Source organism: Ceratotherium simum, chromosome 13 (assembly GCF_057802395.1).
Source record: "Ceratotherium simum simum isolate JZ-2026a chromosome 13, ASM5780239v1, whole genome shotgun sequence".
Lineage (NCBI taxonomy): Eukaryota > Metazoa > Chordata > Mammalia > Perissodactyla > Rhinocerotidae > Ceratotherium > Ceratotherium simum.
In genome coordinates, this window is record NC_141912.1 from 5,657,721 (window position 1) to 5,678,758 (window position 21,038).

The 21,038-nt window shown below is 36.3% G+C and overlaps 1 protein-coding gene across 8 annotated transcripts in view; it reads left to right on the forward strand.

Annotated features, from left to right (window-relative positions):
* FARS2 (phenylalanyl-tRNA synthetase 2, mitochondrial) overlaps window positions 1–21,038 on the forward strand; it is a 516,049-nt gene that overhangs the window by 286,446 nt on the left and 208,565 nt on the right. For all 8 annotated transcript variants that reach the window (XM_087437946.1, XM_087437948.1, XM_087437949.1 and 5 more), the window contains one exon: window positions 18,386–18,546. In XM_087437946.1, the coding sequence (XP_087294072.1) occupies window positions 18,386–18,546 (161 nt within the window). The remainder of the gene's footprint in view (window positions 1–18,385; window positions 18,547–21,038) is intronic.

The following is a 21,038-nucleotide window of genomic DNA, read 5'->3' on the forward strand; positions in this document are numbered from 1 at the left end:
TTGGAAGTAAAAGGTAGGAGTTTATCTGGGAGTTTCTGTCAGCTCTCAGTGAAGGTAAAGAGTTGCTTCTCAGTAGCTTTTCCTTTGGGTGTGGGATGCAGTTTGATTTTTTGTTTATTTTAAATGTCATCTTTTAATTATATTTTGGATAATGATGAAGAGAGATGCAATTTGGTTATGAGAGTAAATCTTAAAAGGCTCAGTGGCTCCTTTATCTACTGCTTAAAACAACTCCCACTAGTAAAGAGTGTTTCATTAATTGTCATTACTTGGGAATTATGGAATTAGAACGGCTGACATTTCTTTTATCATTCATATATTTAAGTGACAGTGGCATTACTTACTCTAAATTAAGTTCCTTTCGTGGTTAAAAAATTATAACAGTGTGACAAGAAGTAGAGCACTATTAACTTCTAGTTTGGAAATCAATTTTTCTGATAGAGATATGAAAGCACACTTTTTTCAGTCCACAAGGCAGGCAAGTATTATTCCTTGTTCTGTAACAAAAAGAAACAGATAAGTACATCTAAATTAATACTTCAGGAATTTTAGTGGTGGGTTAAAGTGTTTAAATGGTGCATCAGCGGGTTTTCATGTTCTCTACACTTAGAAAGGAAGAGAGCATTCTTCCGTGGTGCTTATTCAAATACTGGAGCAATAGTGCTTTCCTTCTGGCAGCAAGGGGCTGGGCCAAATGACTCTTTTTAAGCTAGAGCTGACCCTATAAGTCTATGTTTCATGGTAAGTGGAATCAGAGCAATAAAGGGCCAGTGGTGTCTGTTGGAAGGACTGTGTTGACCCTGCTATCCAAAGGCATGTCCCCTAGGGGCCACAGTGCTCTTGTCTTTTTGGCTCAGAGGATTTACTGAATCTCTTTCCATTTCTGCTCCTTTCTTCCTGAAAGACTTCTCAATTCCAGTTAGCTTTTTGCTTGCGGCCCAGTTTTGATAACTCTTGTTAATAAGGAAACTTAATGATACATTTGAAGTAAGTAAAAATATATCCCTGGCCCGGGTTCAGTTCCCAGGCACATACCTACACCACTTGTTGGCGGCCATGCTGTGGCGGTGACCCACATACAAAACAGAAGAAGATTGGCACAGATGTTAGCTTAGGGCGAACCTTCCTCAGCAAAAAAAAAAAAAAAACCAACAAAAAACATACCTCAACACTTCCAACTCTGTACAGTGTTTGACATTGTGTCTTCAAACACAGTTTATGGACATGACTCACCTTATGAAAATTGGTATATGAAGAATCTACATTTGGTTGAAAATGGTTATTTAATTAATGACCATCTTAATGCACTTAAAATCTGATTCAGTTTTTTAAAAAGTCTCACCTGCAAATTTTGAGAATATATTGTTATTTGAAGCTCTGTATGCAATTCAAGCAATTAAAAACAAACACAACAATCAATCAAACAAAAGAAACTTCTGTCTAAAAAATGCTAAGTGTCCAAAGCTGGTGAACTGTTAGGAAGGCTAACTTTTGCTGAATGAAGACTTTTATTGGCAATGTGCTATGTAACCGTACTTAATTATCTTGAGTCCTAGGATTTTAGATCAAAATGTGAGGGAAAGGAGTGAAAGATATAAATACTATATTTTGGGGGCTAGTCAAAGGGAGAGATAAGAGGTGGGATATGAGTCCGTGGTTGATTATATTCAAGTCTATATATTTAGCTTTTAATAAATGCTAAGCAAGGATTGACTATTCCCTTCACATTTTCGAAACATTCTGAATTACCCTGTACTATTGCCAATTTGGTCAACTCAACTTCATTTCATGTTTCTGCCTCCATATGTTTGCTTTTACTTTTCCCCCTTGTTGGAAGATCTTTACTTTTTTAAACCCTATATGCCATTTAAAACCATATTCACCATGGACAAGCCATGTTGCAGTCATAAGATCACTATGATAAGGATGAAAACAAAACCACTATAGATGGTGGAGCAGAAAGATAGAAAGAACAGGCTCCTTATGACATCCTTGAGCTCCTGGAAATACCTGCCTCTAGAATCCTTGTTATGGAAGTTAAATGTCAATTATTTAGGCCATTCTTAATAATGTTTTCTGTGGTTTACAGCCAAAGGCTTTTCTAGATAGCTATGTAATCTTGGACAAATTAGTTAACTCTCTAAACTTTGGTTTTCTCATCTATAAAATGGAGCTAATAGCAGCAACCTAACAGGGTTGATGTGAGGTTTAAATGAGATAATATTTTCTGACACATGGTAAACAGCTAATTGTTTCTTCGGGCTCCTTCCTTCATATATATGGTTTATCTGAAAGCATATACTGAATGGTTTTGCACAAATGTAAGCCACAATAAATATCTGTTGAGTAAATTAAATGAATATTAGAATAAAGCACTTGAGCAGACTTTGCAAGATGAGCTCCTGTAGTGGCTTACCACAGACTTGTTAGTAGCTGAGTTGACTGTGGAGAAGGAATTCACCTGATACTCTTAGGAGAAAGAAGTTTTTGGAAAGTAGCTCTGGGCAATAAAACCAGGCTCTTCTACTGTAGAAAGTTAAAAAATGGCCAGAAAGCTAACCTTCCCATTACTTCTTTCTCTACTCCTTAAATTTAACTTGACCATGTGATTTGCATTGGCCAGCAGGAATAGTAGCAAACTTGATGCAAGCAGAAGCTTGGAAAGTGTTTGCACATTGGAACTTGCCCTCTTACTACAATTAGATCCCTGCAACCACCATGTGCATGAACCTGAGCTGGATGATGAAAGACAACCAAAGTGTCCCAGCTGACAGGCGGCCAACACCAGACATGTGAGTGCCAGCTGACCACATATGCCTAAGTAAACCCAGTTGAGAACAGAAAAACCTTCCTGCTGAGCCCAAAGTGCCAATCAATATTGACCTAAATGAATAGTTGTCTTAAACCACTAAGTTTTGGTGTGGTTTGTTATGCAGCAAAAAATAAATGACATAGGGGTGGTCTTGGGAACCCCTAGTACGGGGATAGATGGGTGTCATGTGTCTCTAGATGTGATGCTTAGAGAAGGAGAGAAGATACTGTATCACTTTTGTAATGTTCCATCTGGGTTCCAGAACCTGATTCTAATCATGAAGAAACATCAGACAATCTCAAATTGAGGAACATCCTATAAAATAATTGGTCAGGATTCTCCAAAATGTCCATGTCTTGTAAGACCAAGAACGGCTAAGGAGCTGCTCCAGATTAAAGGAGACTAAAGAGGCATGGTATCTAAATGCAATATGTAATCCTAGACTGGGTCCTATACCAGAGGGAGAAAATGCTACAAGGACATTACTGGAAATTGACAAAATTTAAATATGCACTACAGATTAAATAAAAATATTATAGTGATGTCAAATTTCCTGAATTTCATAGCTGTACTATGAATACATAAGAGAATATCTTTGTTCTTAGGAAGTATACATTGAAGTATTAAGGGATAAAGAAGCATGTCAGAAGCAACGTACTCTCAAATGGGTTAATAAATTATTATAATATATATTTATGTAATTGTAAGTATATAAATAAATATAAATATAATAAAAATAATTACTGATATAGCCACTGCCATACTCTTTTGACTAAGAAAGGTTTTTGCAAGTGTCTTTAAGTTTTTATGGAGTGTGCTCACTCTTCTGTAGATTATACCTTTTGGTGTGCTCAGATAAAATGAGTATTACATGTGAGCCCCATGGAGCTTATAAGAGCAAAACCAAAATCAGCATCACTAGTTCTCAGCCCGTGATATCAAGGCACTGACCCCATGTGCTGCTGTGTTCTGCTTTAGGGTGATTACCATTGGGAGTTTAGAGTTCCTTTACTCTGACTTTTGATTATTGCCCTGTGGTGAGCATCACATGCCTCTAACTTGTCGATGTCATTGATTTCTTGTGCCCTCTCATTAGAGCTCTTGACTGAGACATATGCTTATCAATTCCCTTCCTTAACGAAGTTTATTACTAGGCATAGCTGTGTTAACATACTTCCTGACTCAGGTGGTAATACTAACTCTGCATGTAGATATGTCTACATTATTGCATATAGGCCTGACTACTGCACTTCCTAGTTGTTAGACATATTGAAGAAATGGTTGAAGTGTGTTATATAGCTGTCTTCTGAGTCATTTTCCTTGCTCTGATAAGAGTTGAAGTCAGACTTCTCTATAAGCAGTGCCATGGTAATAAATCTTAGTCTTTCTATACTTTTGGGATGAATCTCTTAGCATCCTTTGCTTTAGTTTTTCTAGAATTCCCCATGTGGTTCTTGATTCACTTTCACTGGTTATTTAGGGTGTTCATAACCTTGTTAAGATCCTAATCTCTATGTGTGGTGCTGTGAAGACTCAGACCCTGGGTCTGCACATCTCCCACTGATGCATGATGGTTACATTTCAGATAAGACAACCTGAGACTCAGATAAAAGCTGCAAATTTGTTATTTGTCTGGAATCCTGAGAGAAGGCTTCAAGACCAGATTTTATGCATTAAAATACCCTTGTTTCCCCAACAGGGCCTGTCTTACAAATAGCTCTATGTGTTTCTCTCCCTATTCTTTGGTATGTCAGGTTTCATGCATCTGGCAGCAAGAAGCAGAAACCATAGATAATAGTGGTTTAAGTCATACAGACTTTTATAGTTCGTTTCAAAGACTAAGTCCTAATGTATAGATTGCAGGGCTAGTTTTGAGAGATCCAGGCTCTTTGCGTTTGCCCACTCCTCTCTCCTCAGCATATTAGCTTTCGTCTGCCAGCTTGTTGCCTCCTGGTCACATGTTGGCTGCTGTAGCTCCAGGCATCATACTCATGTGTGATAGTATCCAATGCAGGAAGGAAGACGGGAAGAGTTCCAAAGGGCCTTTACTTGAGAGGAAACTCTCACCTATGATCATCTTAGCCTATTTCCTCTTAGATCTTATTGGCCATACCCTCCCCTAGACCAGTCATTGAAAAAAGTGATCCCTTTCCCGGGAGTAGATACATTACTGCCCAAACTGCAAAGAAGGCAGGATGGCTGCTGGGAAGGCAACCAACACTGTCTACCACACCCAGATTAAAGGCTCAAGGAGCAGAAGGATGCAAATTCCTAGTACGTATGTCCCTAAGGGAAGCTGGAGACATATGTAAGGAGGATACTCACTGGACAAGACCATTGGGAACTGCTTCCTCTACTATTGATTAGTATATGCACCAGAAACTGCTGTCTTCCTTATTAAACTACAAAAAACTGAAATCTAGGGTCTAGGAAGGAAAGGGACTGGTCCAAAGTAAGCTTTTTAAAATGGGTGTTAAAGAGTTTGTTGTTGTAAGTTGATTAGAATGCAATCTAGCTCAGATTGTATTCCGGATAACTGTTTTCATGGCTTACAGATTCTGATCCTCAGTCTGTTTCATACCGTGGAAAGTTTCTTTTAAAAGAGGTCTGCCTTTGGATCGTGTGAAGGACTTATTGACAGAAGTGTGTGGGGACAAGGATATATATAAATAGAAAAAATTTTCAGGCGGGTAATCAATCTTTGGGCACAGCTTGAAAAGTCAATCATCCAGTGGCAAGTCTCCGAGGAAACAGTTCAAGAATTGTAGCTGGAAAGCAGGGTATCAAGGAGTAACTCCATAGTGGGAAGAGAAGACATCAGAATTTACATAGCTGTGCTGGCCTTTTGAGGACTACCTCTGGATGTGCAGTGTCGCACTGGTATACTCTGGGGCTTTTATTCCTGTGTGACTGTCATCGTTAACTAATGATCAAGGGAAGTGGGAGCTTTTGTCCAATACCACTGCTAAATACTAGCCCCGTCAGTTCACTCCATAGGTTTCTGTTTATATGTTAGTCAAATCCAGTGTGAAAGTCATGTTTGGGGTGACAAAACTCCAAATGCAGAAAAGTCTGCTGATATATTTGAGCACCTGTGTATGCAAGCCATTTTACTAGCTTTCATGGAATAATGATAAAGTCAATCAGGAAATTGGCAATTACAGAATAGAGAGTGCACAGAGCTAAGTCTTTCTGATGTTTTGAAATACTTTGAACAAAGCCCTTCTAAGTAATGTTTGAACATGAATCTGGGGAAACATTCATTGGATATATACTTGAAGTAAAAAAACATAGATTTGAGTCCTAATACCTGTGTGATCTTGCTTAAATGGTGTTTATTTTTTAAACATAGATAATAATCCAGTCTGAAATTCCCTATAGGATCATTGTGAGGATCAAAATCAAGATAATAATAGGTGAAATACTTTGTAATTGATAAAGTTCTATAAAATATGAATGTTAATTGCTAGATTGTTTCAGTATTATTTGTAGCAATTATTTTGGGAAAATGTCGGTTCATTAAATCAAAGAATTCCTAGAAATTAGCCGCTATTGACAAGGAAGAAAAAATATACTTAATATAATTAAAAAAAATTTTTTTAATATGTGATAGTTAAAAGTTTTAGTTTGATTCTTGGCTTTGCAACAAAACAACTTATAAGAGGAAACCTCAGGATGCAAGGGCAGTTTACATTTCAATAGTTCAGTCACTGGGGAAGAAAATAAAATAGAAAGATGGAATATTGAAGCAGAAGCAGTGGAAAGCTAGGCCTCAAGGAGCTTGCAACCCTGTGCCTGCTGTGGCGCTGTATAGAGTAAGGTCCGTGGACAGAGGTGAAGGCAGGGATGAATGAACAGAACATTCATTTTTTTCTGTTTTCTGTGTGTGTGTTTCAGTTCTCTCCTTTCTGAGATGTCTTTTCAGAAATGGCATCTCTAATATAACCACTGTTAAAATATCACCTCATAATATGATGGATAAAATCTTTCATAGATATAAAATTAAAGTCACTGCCTTCATTGAAAACTTCATTTTAAGTATGAAATTCTTCATAATGCTACCTGTTTAAATGAAGCAAGTGAATTAAAAAGTGGAAAAATCTCAAAACCTTTCCTTCCATACCCTTCACTCATTTCTTTGCAAATATCTGAGCATTTGCCAGACACTCTTCTAGCCACTTGAGATGTATTAGTGATGAAAACTAGCAAAGATCCTGCCCTCATGGTTATAGATATATATACCACATTTTGTTTATCCATTCATCTGTTGTTGACAGACACTTGAATTGTTTCTGTCTTTTGGCTATTGTGAATAATGCAGCTGGGAACATTGGCATACAATTATTTTGAGTCCCTTTTTTCAATTCTTTTTGAATATATGTGTATGTGTATTCATCTATGTAACTATATATGTCTATAAATATCTATATGTGTGTCTATGTAATAGATCTGTCCAGAGAGAGAGAGAGAGAGAGAATTGCTAGGTCATATGGTAATTTTATGTTTAACATTTTGAAGAACCAACAAACTGTTTTCCACAGCAGCTGTACCATGTTACATTCCCGACCGCAATGCACAGGTGTTCCATTTTGTCCACATCATTGTCAACGCTCGTTCTGGGTTTTTGTTTGTTTGTTTGTTTTGTATTATAGCCATCCTAGTAGGTGTTATAGCCATCCTAGTAGGTGTGAAGTAGTATCTCATTGTGGTTTTGGTTTACATTTCCCTAATGACTAATGATGTTGAGCATCTTTGCATGAGCTTGTTAGCCATTTGTGTAACAACTTTGGAGAAATATCTATTCAAGTCTTTTGCCCAGTTTTAAATTGGGTTGTTTGTCTGTTTGTTCTTGAGTTGTAGTTCTTTATATATTCTGGATAGTAAACCCTTAACAGAAATATGATTTGCAAATCTTTTTCCCATTCTGTGGGTTTTTTTTCCACTCTCACTCTTTTCTTATAAAAAGTTTAATTTTTTTAGAGCAGTTTTAGGTTTACAGCAAGATTGCAAGGAAGGTACAGAGGTTTCTCATGTATCCCCTGCCCTTACACATGCATAGCTTCCCCTATTATCAACATCCCCCACCAGACTGCTACATTTGTTATAATTGAGGAATGTACATTGATAGATCATAATTACCTAAAGTCTATAGTTTACCTTAGGGTTCACTCTTGGTGTTACACATTCTAAGAGTTTGGACAAATGTATAAGGACATGTGTCCATCATTATAGTATCATGTAGAATATTTTCACTGCCCTGAAAATCTTCTCTGCTTCCTGCCCCCTGCCCCTACCCTAACCGTGGGCAGCCACTGATCTTTTTACTGTCTCCATGGTCTTGCCTTTTCCAGAATGTCATATACTTGGAATCATACAGTGGGTAGCCTTTTCAGATTGGCATCTTTCACTTAGTAATATGTATTTAAGTTTCCTCCATGTCTCTTCATGGCTTGGGAATTTATTTCTTTTTAGCACAAAATAATATTCCATTGCCTGGATATACCACAGTTAATTCATCTACCTACTGAAGGACATCTTGGTTGCTTTCAAGTTTTGGCAATTATGCTGCTATAAACATTTGTGTGCAGGTTTTTGTGTGAACATAAATTCATCACACATTGATGAAGTCCAGTTTATCTATTTTTTCTTTTGTTGATTGTTCTTTGGGTGTCATATTGAAGATTTCTCCTAAATTTTTTTTCCTAAGAGTTTTATAGTTTTAACTCTTCAATTTAGGTCTTTGATCTAGTTTGAGTTAATTTTTGTATATGGTGTGAGGTAAGGGTCCATCTTTATTCTTTTGCATGTAGATATCCAGTTTTCCTAGCATCATTTGTTGAAGAGGCTGTTCTTTCTCCACTAAATGGTCTTGGTAAACCCTTGTTGAAAATCAATTGACCAATGAAGTAAGGGTTTATTTCTAGACTCTCTATTCTATTCCATTGTTCTATATGTCTGTCCTTATGCTACTGCCACACTATTTTGATTACTGTGGCTTTGTAGTAAGTTTTGAAATTGGGAGTATAAATCTTCCGATTTTATCCTTCATTTTCAATACTCTTTTGCCTATTTGGGGTCCCTTGAAATCCAATATGAATTTTAGGATGAATTTTTCCATTTGTACAAAAAAATGCCATTAGGATTTTGATAGAGATTCCATTGAATTTGTATATCACTTTGAATTACATTGCCATCTTAACATTGTGTTCTAATCCATGAACACAGATGTCTTCCCATTTATTGGTGTCTTCTTTAATCATTTTTTCAGTAATGTTTTGAGTTTTTGGTGTACAAGTCTTTTGCCTCCTTGGTTGCATTTACTCCTGAGTATTTTTTTTTTTTTTTTGATGCTATTGTTAATTGAATTGTTTTTTTTAATTTCCTTTTCAGGTTTTTCATTCTGAGTGTATAGAAATGCAACTGATTTTTGTGTGTTGATTTTGTATCCTACAACTTTGCTTAATTTGTTTAATGGTTCAAACATTTTTTTGTGGGTTCCCTGATGTTTTCTACATATAAGATCGTGTCGTCTGTAAATAGAGATAATTTTACTTCTTCCTTTCCAATTTGGATGTTTTTTTATTTATTTTTCTTGTGTAATTTTTCAGGCTAGAACTTCCCATGCTATGTTAAATAGAAGTGTTGAAAGTGGATATCCTTGTCTTATTCCTAATATTAAGGAAAAAGCTTTCAGTCTTTCACCATTGAGTATAGTGTTAGCTGTGGGTTTTTTATATATGGCCTTTTATCATGTTGAGGAAGTTCCCTTCTATCATTGAGTATTTTTATCATGAAAGATTTGCGTTTTGTCAAATACTTTTACTGCATCATTTGGGGTGATCATGTGGGGTTTTTTTCATGCTGTTATGTGGTGTAGTAAATTGACTGATTTTTGTATTTTGCATTCTTGGGGTAAATCTCACTAAGTATGATGTATAATCCTTTTAATATTCTTCTGAATTTGGTTTTCTAGTAATTTGTTGAGAATTTTTGTAGTTATGTTTATAAGGGATGTTGGTCTGTAGTTTTCTTTTAATGAGCCCCTCTGAAATTATATTTTATTTTAAAACTCTATTATCCTTAGTTTTCATTCCTCTTTCTCCATTCTTATGTTATAACCTCTGAAAATAGGAATGTCTGCTGGGAATTCCCTTTCTTTTGGATAAGCAAGCCAAGAATATGTTGTACCATTTATTAGCATGGTAAATGTTAGGAAGCAGGTGCTGTAAGGAGATAGGAACACAGAACATTAATTTCTTGATACTCTAACACCTTTGCATTCACATCCATAGCACCAGGCGCAAGAAAAATCAAATTAAACATTGTACGTTATCTCTGAAAAGTTGATGTGTTTGGGCTTCTACATGTAGTCTGCTTTAAATTATGTTCTGAAGCAAGGATTTTACTCATAGTCTCCAAAAGGTCAAATAGGTCATCGATCAAGAAGTGTAAATAAAAGAGTAAAATGGCCTTCCATGGCTTCAGATGGGAGAATGAGAGTGAACTTCTCGTTGTAGCAGCTTCTTTGAATAGACATTAGAAGTTAAGTTTGACTTCATTTAAACACCGCATGCTTTCCAACTTATTCTAAATTTTCAGAAAGGATTAGTCTGAGAGGCTGTATTTTCTTGGAAGTTGAAGACACCATTTGAAATTTTTAAAGTTTTCCCCAAATTCCTCACCTTCTTACATTACCTGACAAAAATGTAATTGTATAATGTAACCTTTTTTTGTGGCTGGAGATCATCACACACTTGAGATGAAGGCATGTAGGCTTCACTCGTCTTGATACAGCTCAAATACTTGTTTGCTTATTTATAGACCTGTTTCATAGTCAACAACTGCCCATTCTCAGCCCTTTCTCTAGTTGGTGATGTGACCTTTTCTATGTGGTACAGTGGTTTTTCTAAGGACTTTTGGGCTGGAGGTTTGAGAAGTATCTCCAGCCCACCCACCCCCAGCACCTTCCACAGACAGCACACAGGTATCCTATGCCTTCAAAGATATAGTGTGGAGCAGTAGCAGCCATTTTTAGTCTTTCCCTAATGCTCTTTGCTCCACATCCCAACCCATGCCCAGCATAGCCATTCCCACGCTGAGATGCCCCATGCCCAGAGGGTCTCTGCTTTGGAGGTGCAAACCAGAGGCTGTGTACAGAGCCTTGTGCAGTGCTTTGGTCTCTTCCTTTCTGGTGCTTCTCTCTCTGCAGCTGTGGAGCCAGGGCCTGGAGGGCCATCTGCTGTAGAAAAGACAACTCATGGAATTAGAGGTTTTAGGCTTAAAGATCAACTTAGCTTCTCCACTTTCAGACTGATGATTTCTTACTGTCCTCTTTTCTATTGCCATTCTCCCCCTCCTCCTCTTCTTTTTATTCTTCCTCTTTTAACTTTCCCATCTCTGGACTCTTATTTCACATTACTTTGCTTCTATATGTAGGCTGACCTTCTTTGAAAGATTTTCAGCAACAACAACAAAACAAAAATTTTTTCTGCCTGGTATGCTTCATTCAGTACAAAATTACATTAGTCAGAATGCCTAATTGCTTCCCATCCTGAATATTCTGTTTAATTGAGGATTTTCCTTTACAGTCAATTTTATGCTCTGGGGACTCTAGTTTACTGGAACCCTCTAGTATTGGAATGGGGTAAAAAATACTGCCTTAAAACCCTGTCAGCCCTTGAGCACTCAGCAACAAATTACAGCTGAGGAGTGCCAAAGACCTGAAAATTAGACCTGCCTTGGCTGACAGTATCTTTAAGCGTCTAGTTATTTATGGCTCACTTTCTTCCGTAAAGAATTTAGAGTGCCATGTAAAAGTATGTACAAGAGGATAAAATAAATAGTTGAAATAATCATGACAAAGAGCAAATAAGGATAAGAAAATAAAACTGGGGCAAGATTCACACAGAGAAATGTACCCTGAATACTTGTACAGTGGTAGAGGTAACTTGCAAGATTGACTCTAGGCTTCCATGGGGCCAAAGTAAGGAGTGAATTATGATCACTTATGTAACTTATGGTATCCTTAAAATGAAAACAATCCAGTTGTTTAGGGACAAGAAGCTTTTCCTGTTCCTGTTTTCTTAGATCTGAGAACAATTTATTTCATGAAGCCTTGTAGGGAATACTATGTGATAAGTGATCAGCATCCTTGAGAGGAGTTCCTGCTGTCTTACTAATGTTAATAGCCCAATAGCACAATGCAGGGGTGCAATTCAGAAGGAGCAAATCTAGATGGGACCAAACCAAGTGGTTCTAAGGTAAAATTCATTACAGCTCAGCAAATAGGCGCCATAGCCTTTCTTGCAACCCTCCATGGTAATTGATTGTCACAGAAAGGCTTTTGGATAAGAATGATTGTGAGGGGCCGGCTCCGTGGCTTAGCGGTTAAGTGTGCGCGCTCTGATGCTGGCGGCCCGGGTTCGGATCCCGGGAGCGCCCCGAGGCACCACTTCTCCCTCCAACGTGAGGCCGAGTCCCACGTACAGCAACTAGAAGGATGTGAACCTATGACATACAACTATCTACTGGGGCTTTGGGGGGAAAAAAACTGAATAAATAAAATCTTTAAAAAAAAAAAAAAAAAAAGAATGATTGTGAGAATCAAAGGTTGTAGGCAGTGGCAGGAAGCTGGAGTCCATCTGCTCCCTGTTCTTAATGAAGGTCTAGTCCTCAAGCTTTGACATACCAGGTGGTTGGGATTTCGGGTGCTTGATGGAATGACCCCCTCACTGGCTTTAGCATTGGGTCTTCTCAGGTAGAGCCAGTCTCCTGTCTTCAGAAGAGGGTCTGGGCCTGTCCCTACTGACAGCCAGGTGGGACTGAGGCACCTGTCATGCATACAATGGACTTTTGTATATTGTGATCTTCATAAACTCATGTATTAGTTACCTTTGAAATATATTCCTTAGGAATTTTTCTGTAGACAATTATGCCATCTACAAATAAAGACAGTTTTACTTTTCCTTTTCCAATCTGTTAATCTGTTTTTGGTTTTTCTTTTGCTTTACCTTTTTTCACTGGCTTGGAACTCAGGTTAATAGAAATAGAAATAGAAATGGTGAGAGTGGACATCCTCGTCTTCAACCTAACCCTGAAAACAAAGCAACCAGTCTTTTACCATGATATTAGCTGTTAGTTTTTTATTATGTCTTTTATCAGACTGGATAAGTTCCCTATGTTCCTCATTTGCTGAGAGTTTTTATAATGAATGGATGTTGAATTTTGTCAATTGCTTTTTCTGCATCTATTGAAATGATCATACGTTTTCTTTTTTAATCTGCTTATATAATGAATTACATTAATTGATTTTCATATGTTGAGCTAACCTTGCATTCCTGGGATAAATCCATTCATGATGTAGTGTCCTTTCATGTATCACTGGATTTTGTTTGTCAATATTTTATTAAAATTTTTTTAATTTTTTATTTTTTGGCTTCTATGTTCATGACACATATTGGTTTGAAGTTTTCTTGTAATGTCTTTGTCTGGTTTTGGCGTAAGGGTAATCCTGACCTCATAAAATTTTATTATTTTTTACTTTCTGGAAAAATTATTATTATTTCTTCTTTAACATTTTGGTAGAATTCACTAGTGCAGCCATCTTGATCTCAAATTTTTCTTGTGGAAAGGTTTCTAACTACATATTCAATATCTTTAATTGATATAGATTATCTATATCTTCTTAATGAGCTTTGGTAGTTTCTTTCTTTTGAGGAATTTTTCCATTTCATGTAGGTTGTTGAACAGTTGTTGAATTCACTGGCAAAAGGTTATTCATAATATTCCCTTATTATCCTTCTAATGTCTCTAGGATCTGTCTTTAGTAAGGTCCTATCTTTCATTCCTGACATGGGTAATTTGTGCCTTCTCTTTTTTTTTCCTTCTTTTTCTGGCTAGCAGTTTATCAATTTTACTGATCTTCTCAAAGAACTAGCTTTTGGTTTCATCAGTTTTCTCTATTATTTTTCTGTTTTATCACTTAAGCTGTTATCTGTATTTTTTCCTTTGTTCTACTTAGTTTGTTTTTAATTTTCTTTTCTTTTTCTGGTTTCTTAAGGTAATAGCACAGATCACTGATTTGTGACCTTGCTTATTCTCTAATATAAACATTTATTGCTATGGGTTTCTTTCGAATCACAACTTTAGATGCATTCCACACATCTTTATGTGTTGTATCTTAATTTTTATTCATTTTAATGTATTTTCTAATTTCTCTTTGATTTCTTCTTTGACTTATGGTTTATTTAAAAGTATGTTATTTAATTTCCCAATATTTGGGGGATTTTTAAGATATTTTGAAACTGTTGATTTCTGATTTATTTTCACTTTGGACATAGGACATTCCTTGTAAATTTCAGTCTTTTTAAATATTTTGAGATTTGTTTTGTGTCCCAGAATATGGTCTATATTGGTGACTGACCCATCTGTATTTGGAAAAAGATGTGAATTCTGTTGTTGTTGAGCAACGTCATGTGCATAATTTTATATGTGACAAAATTAACAGCCTGTGATGTGTTGGAAAAATTTTTTAAAGTTCTTCACTAAAGACCAGTGCTTCTCAATCTGTCTGTAACTTATAGCTGAATACTTGAGTTTCCATTTGTCTTTATGATTGCGTTGATGCCAAGTGATAACCAAAGGTGCTAATATTTAATTTATAATGAAGCATTTTTCCAATTGGAATTTGCACATCTAATCTTTTTGTTCCATGAGTGTTCAAGTTCAGCTAGAGTGAATGAGGATCTGTGAAACAATTTTAAGTTTTTTTTATGTTTTAGAAAGATTGTAAATGCAAAATAAAAATAAGAACAAAATGTCAAATATGGCTCTTTGAGATCAGTCATTCACTGTACCCCCCTTACACACATCTGCTGATGACAGTGTACAGATTTATGTTTTAGAAAGAAAATTGGTGGCACTGTTACAGATGGACTGGATAGGTGACTACTATCTGACAGTGACTACTTGGCTATTTCTTGGATGGTCCAGATGAGAGATGTTTGTTGAAGGAACAAGTCTACAGTGACAATAGGACTGGAATGAAGGGACAATTTTGAGAGAAATTCTGAGATATGATTTAAAGGTCTGTATCTGAAATGAGGTAGTGTTTGGAGTTAAAATTCACTCCCAAGTTTCTGCCTTGAGTAGCTAGATGGATGATGATGTCATTCACCAAGATGGAGAAATAAGATAAAAAGCAATAGTTGGTTTGGAGAAGGGGTATAGAGTAGCCTTGTCTTAGCATAGTTTCGTTTGTTTGTAGGATGAGCAATGTGGTGAATAACATGGGGTGGCGTGACCTTTGGATAGATGAATGGTATTATGACATAATTGATATTATGGTATATATGAGGTGATATAATATAGTGAGTTCATCTTATTTTAAAGTCTTAACTCCTGATCGCTCCTATTTGAACCTCTACCTGCTCTTTATTTGCATCATTCTTATATTCGGGATCTATGAACTTGTAGCAGCAGTTTAGTTAGCCTTAGTTTTACCATAATGGTAAATGTGTGTAATAAAAAGCAAAACCTAGATGATTTAACAAGGGTTCTGGTTATCTCTTTTTGAATAACAAACCACTCCAAACTTAATGGCATAAGAGAACCATTATTTTATTATTCTGTGGTCACAAATTTGGACAGGACACAGTGGGGATGGTTTGTCTGTCATCTACCATGCCTGGAGCTTCAGCTGGGAAGACATCTGGGGTGATTCAGAGAGCTGGGGCTAGAATCCTCTTGAACCTGTTTCACTCAAATGCCTGCCATCAGGGCTAAGATGGCTTGAAAGCTGGGTTGTTCACCTGGGACTGTCCATTGGAGTGCCTACACGTGACCTTGCCATGTTATGCCTTCTCAGAGCATGGCAGCTGGGTTGAAAGAGAGAATATTCTGGAGGGAGAATCCTGAGAGGGAATGTCTGGAGAGTGATATTCCAAGAAACCAGGCCATAGTTATGTGGCTTTTTCTAATGTAATCTCAGAAGTCACATAGCATTGCTTCCCCCATACTCTGTTCGTTGAAGCAGTCACAGCCCATGGCGATTCAAGGGGAAGGGTATTGAGGAATTTGCAGTTGTTTTTTGAAACCCCCACAGATAATGACACTGATTTTCCAGGCTTAGAAATAGATTGGCTCTTAAGAAAGAAAGAGACCAGTTCAGGCTGTAAGGGAGACATAGAGGTCCATTTTTACTAGTCACATGGTTTTCCTGAAAGTTTGGTACTAATGAGTGTGACAAAAGAGGAATACTTTGTTCTTCTTATAACCTCTTAAAAATAAACAGAAAAGAAATTACTATATTTTACCTAGCCATGAAAATTTCTACTGTCTGAAATATTTCTTGTCACTCTTTATATAAAAAGGCATATAGTATAAAATCTCCCCATTGTCCTCCATTTGCCCAGTTCTTTCCTACCCCCTCCTCCCCAAAAAAGATAGCTGCTGCTTTTAGTTTTTGAAATCTGTCTCAGACTTTTATAAAAATAGTCTATATATTATAATAATAATAATATGGACATAGTATGGTTTATTTAACCAGTTCCCTAGTGATAGACATTTGGGGTATTTACAGTCTTTTGCTATTATAAACAATACTCCAATAAATAGCCTTATACATTCATAATTTCTCATAAGTAGGATACACTCTAGTAGTTAAAGTAACAAGATGGTATATGCATGGGTAATTTTGATAGCTACTGCTATGTTATACTCCTGAGGTCCATAGGGTAAAAACCCACAGGGGAACCTACCACAATGTCGGCGAGTGCTTGTTTTCCCTTGGCTTTGCTATCAAGTATGTGATCAAATGCTTTTATTTTTGCCTATCTGGTAAGTAAAAAATGGTAACTTGGTGCATTTTTATCTTGCGTTTTTCTTAAGTAAGCTTTTCATTTGCTTAAGGATCATTTTTCTTTTCTGTGAGTGTCTCCATATTCTTTGCCCATTTTAAAAATTAGATTGTTGCTCTTTTTCTTACCTACTTTAAGGGGCTCCTTGTTATTCTTGTATTTGCTTTAGAAAAAGTTCTGGGGATGAGGAAGCAAGTGAGGGTAATGGATGACAGGAGCAAAAGCTAAGATACCAAAAATTGCTAGAAGTTAAATAAAATCAATACCCTAAATCTACTGCTCATTCACTTATAGATACTGGGCTCTAGATGGTTGGCTTTATCTAAAAACTTTGTAACAAAATCTAAAAGATTTAATAATTAAAGAAAAAGCCTAATTTAAAAGCAACATTAACATTCCTACCTATCGTTATTTTTTTATTTGAAAAGACTATAACAATTACAGAAAAATGTCTTAAAGTTCTTTTAAAACTATAACCCATCATGATGCTTCAGCGTCCCATTTTGTTTTTCTTTTTGTGCGTTACAACCCTCATTTGTACCTATATTAAATAGTAGTATCATAGTACATATTCATTTTATCATAGACATTTTTCCTAATTTCTTATAGTCTGTCATTTCATAAACATTTATTTGTATAATTATGATTTTTAATGACTACTTTAAAATGTACTATGATTTTTAGGGCATTCCCTAATTTGGGGCACTTAGGTTGTTTCCATGTTTTTGCTCTTATAAGTAATACTGCTCTGAGTATCTTCCTTCATTTATCTTTTTTCTTTGGTTGAATTATTTCCTTAGGATAAATTCCTGACTGGAATCATAAGGATAAAGAGTATGAACATTTTTATGGATCTTTATATATGTATTGTTGTTGTTATTTTCCAAATTGTTATAAAAATATATAGTGTAACCAGCAATGAATGAGGGTATCTCAAACTACCCAGGGTCCTACTCATCCTTTAGTGTCCAGTTGAAATTATGTTCCTTTCATGAGCTCTTTTCATAAGGTTTTCCAGTAGTATGAATGGCTTCCTTGCCTTCTTCATACAGCAGTTTATATCTTCTATCTTATTCTGCTTCGTTTAAGTGAAATAAACCCTTAGAGTTCATGGCATTGCCATAATCTGAACAACACACTTTAACTTTGGAGTTGAGTGGTAGTAGATATGCATTTCTCCTTGGCTTGCTTGCTCTCTATGTATTGTTGAGGCAGCTCTTGCTAAGAGTAAGGGTTGTGTTTCAATGAAATTGAGAGTTCTTAAAGGCCTGACACATATTAACGGTCTACTATGGCATGTTTTGAACATACCTGCCTATCTAGTAAGCCACTTAGGGACAGAGACTGTCTTTTCTCTCACCTCTGTAACCAGAACATAGTAGGCTAAATGTTTGAATAAGGGCAAACAAGGATTATAGAAAAATCAAATCTCAGAGACAGGAACCAGGGCTTAAAAGACCCTGGAATTTAACTAGAAATGACAGACAATGTTAGAGACAGTATGACTCCAGAGTGCCTCAAGGAGGGAAGTAAGGAATGTGAGAAGCAAGAAAAATGTAAGATTAGGCATCCTCGGGTGTCTCCATAGCCCCTCCCCAGTGCCTTGCCACTCGTAGGCTTTCAACCAATGTTACTGGTAGTTATCAGGAAGTGGTATGTACCCGTGAAGTCTTGATACTCTTTAAATCATTTGTTTTGTTTTGTTTCCTAATTGTAGCTGGTGCTCAAGATCGGATAGGTTGGGCTTTTGGCCTAGGATTAGAAAGACTGGCCATGATCCTCTATGACATCCCTGACATCCGCCTCTTCTGGAGTGAGGATGACCGTTTCCTGAAGCAGTTCCGTGTGTCAGATATCAGACAGAAGGTGAAATTTCAGGTAAAATGCAAGAATCAAATAAATAATAATAAAAATGGTTTTCAAGAATTGAAGGGGTCATGTACTTGAAAAGAAAATTATAGAATTTAAAAATAATGTGAATTTGAAAAGATGTTTTAAATAGAAGTCCATAAACACACAGGAGTTCATAAGCCTTTGGAACTGTATGCAGAAAAAATATCAAGCTTATTAGTCTAAGCAGAGAACCAACTTTGGGCTTTGTTAATGACCATTTTATCATTATGAAATATCCATTTTTATCACTAATGATACTTTTAAAGTTTAGTTTTTCTGGTACTAATATAGGCACACTGGCTTTCTTATGATTAGTGTTTGCAATGTATCTTTTTCATCATTTTGCTTTCACTCTCTGTCTTTATATTAGAAGTATGTCTCTTGGGCCAGCCCCGGTGGCCTAGTGGTTAAGTTCAGTACACTCTGCTTCGGCAGCCCGAGTTCAGTACTCCAGCATGGACCTACACCGCTCTGTTAGCGCCCATGCTGTGCTGGTGGCCCACATACTAAAAAAATAGAGGAAGATTGGCATGGATGTTAGCTCAGGGCGAATCTTCCTCAGCAAAAAAAAAAAAGTATATCTCTTGTAAACAGCATAGAGTTGGGTCCTTTTTTTAAACCCAGATTTAATTGGAGTGTTAAATACATCTCACATTTAATATAATTACATGGGATATTCTTGAGCTTAATTCTGTCATCTTTTTATTTCTTCCCCTAAAGAAATTTATTTCTTCTATATTAAAAATTTCCCCTTTTGTTCTTTATTTCTTTACTTGGGAATTGTGGTTTTGTGTTTTTTTTGTTTGTTTTTGTATTCCCTTTTATTACCCTATTGCTGTTTAATTTCACCACTCTGTATTATTTTTAAGTGGTTATTCTAGATTACAATATGCATAATTAATTCATCACACTTTACCATGAGTAACTATTACACAATTTTATGAAACATTTAGCAACCTTACAATAGTGTAATTCTATTTACTCCTCCTGTTTTTTGTATTATTATTGTCATATTTTATTTCTCTGTATATTATAATCCTATAATATATTGCTCTATTTGCTTCAAATAGCCAATTTGTTACTGGACCAAACCTGAGTCCCTTCTTGGCAGGTTAAATCAAACTGAACCAGAAGTAGGTGTCTCACAGAGCAGAAATTTTATTTGCGGCTTGCAGCAAAGAAAATGGAGACCATAGGGAATAATTTCACAAAGCTATGGCTCCCCGATGACTGGGAGGTGGCTACCTTTATTTGGGGTAGGGAATGAATATTCAAAGGGGACGTTTCATTATCGCATGTAGAGGTGGGCATAAGCTTGCACATGCATGCTTTGAAATCATGCTCTTACATACATCGCATGATCTAAAAATGGATGCTCTGCCCCTCCTAGAGGGGCAGAATTTACGATGTTAGTGAGAGCAGGTTACTTTAGTACAACTCTCCGCCTGTCCACACAGGTGTCATTCCTGTGGTTGTGGTCTGGACTGGTCTGGTCCAGTTCAGAGTGGTTGGGTCCAGGGCACTTGTCGCTTAGAGCTTCTTCCTGGAGTATAGCTGAAACTGCATAAGCTCAAGACCCCACAATTGTTAGAGAAAGGAACATCTGCACCTTTTAATGAGACAAAAGAATTAGGTCAAACAAGACAAAAAGCAAGACAAGAGAGATGGGTTAGAGTTCATGGCTGGTGACAAATTGTCTTTTAAAGAAATTTAAAACTATATTGTTTTATATTTCCCTTGATATTTACCCCACTAATCATCATTCTTTTTTGCCCATCTTGGTTTTTCCCTGTGATCATTTCCCTTCAGTCTGAAGAACTTCCTTTAATATTGCTTGTAGTGCAGCGTGAATTTTCTCAGCTTTTGCTTGTCTGGAAATGCTTTTGTTTCAACTTTATTTTTTAGGTCTATTTTTTGTGGACATAGGTGTTTAGGTTGCCATTTTTTTGTGTGTTTGTAGCTTTTTTTTTCCTTTCACCTCTTTAAACATGTCGTTTCATTGTTTTTGTCTTTTCACTTTGGTTTTCAGCAGTATGACCTTTTATGATTTTCTGTGTGTTATCCTGCTTGGAGTTTCACTGTGTTGGAGTAATGTCTTTCAACCATCTTTGAAAACTCTCATCTAATATCTCTTCCAACAATTCTACTCCATTCTTTTGTTTTCAGACTGCACCTCTGTGCATATCAGACCATTTGAAATTATACCATAGAACTCTGATGCTCAGAGTTTGATTTTTATTAGTGATTTTTTTTCACTCTGCGCTTTATTTTGGATAGTTTTTATCGTCTCATCTTTGGGTTTACTAATCTTTTCTATGTCCAATTAACCATTAAGCCCCTCCAATGAATCATTCCAGAAGATATTGTATTTATCAGTTCTACAATTTCTATTTGCTTCCTTTTTAGAGTTTTTATTACTCTGATGAAATTTTTCATCTTTTCACTCATTAAATTCTTTAGCATATTTATAATTATTA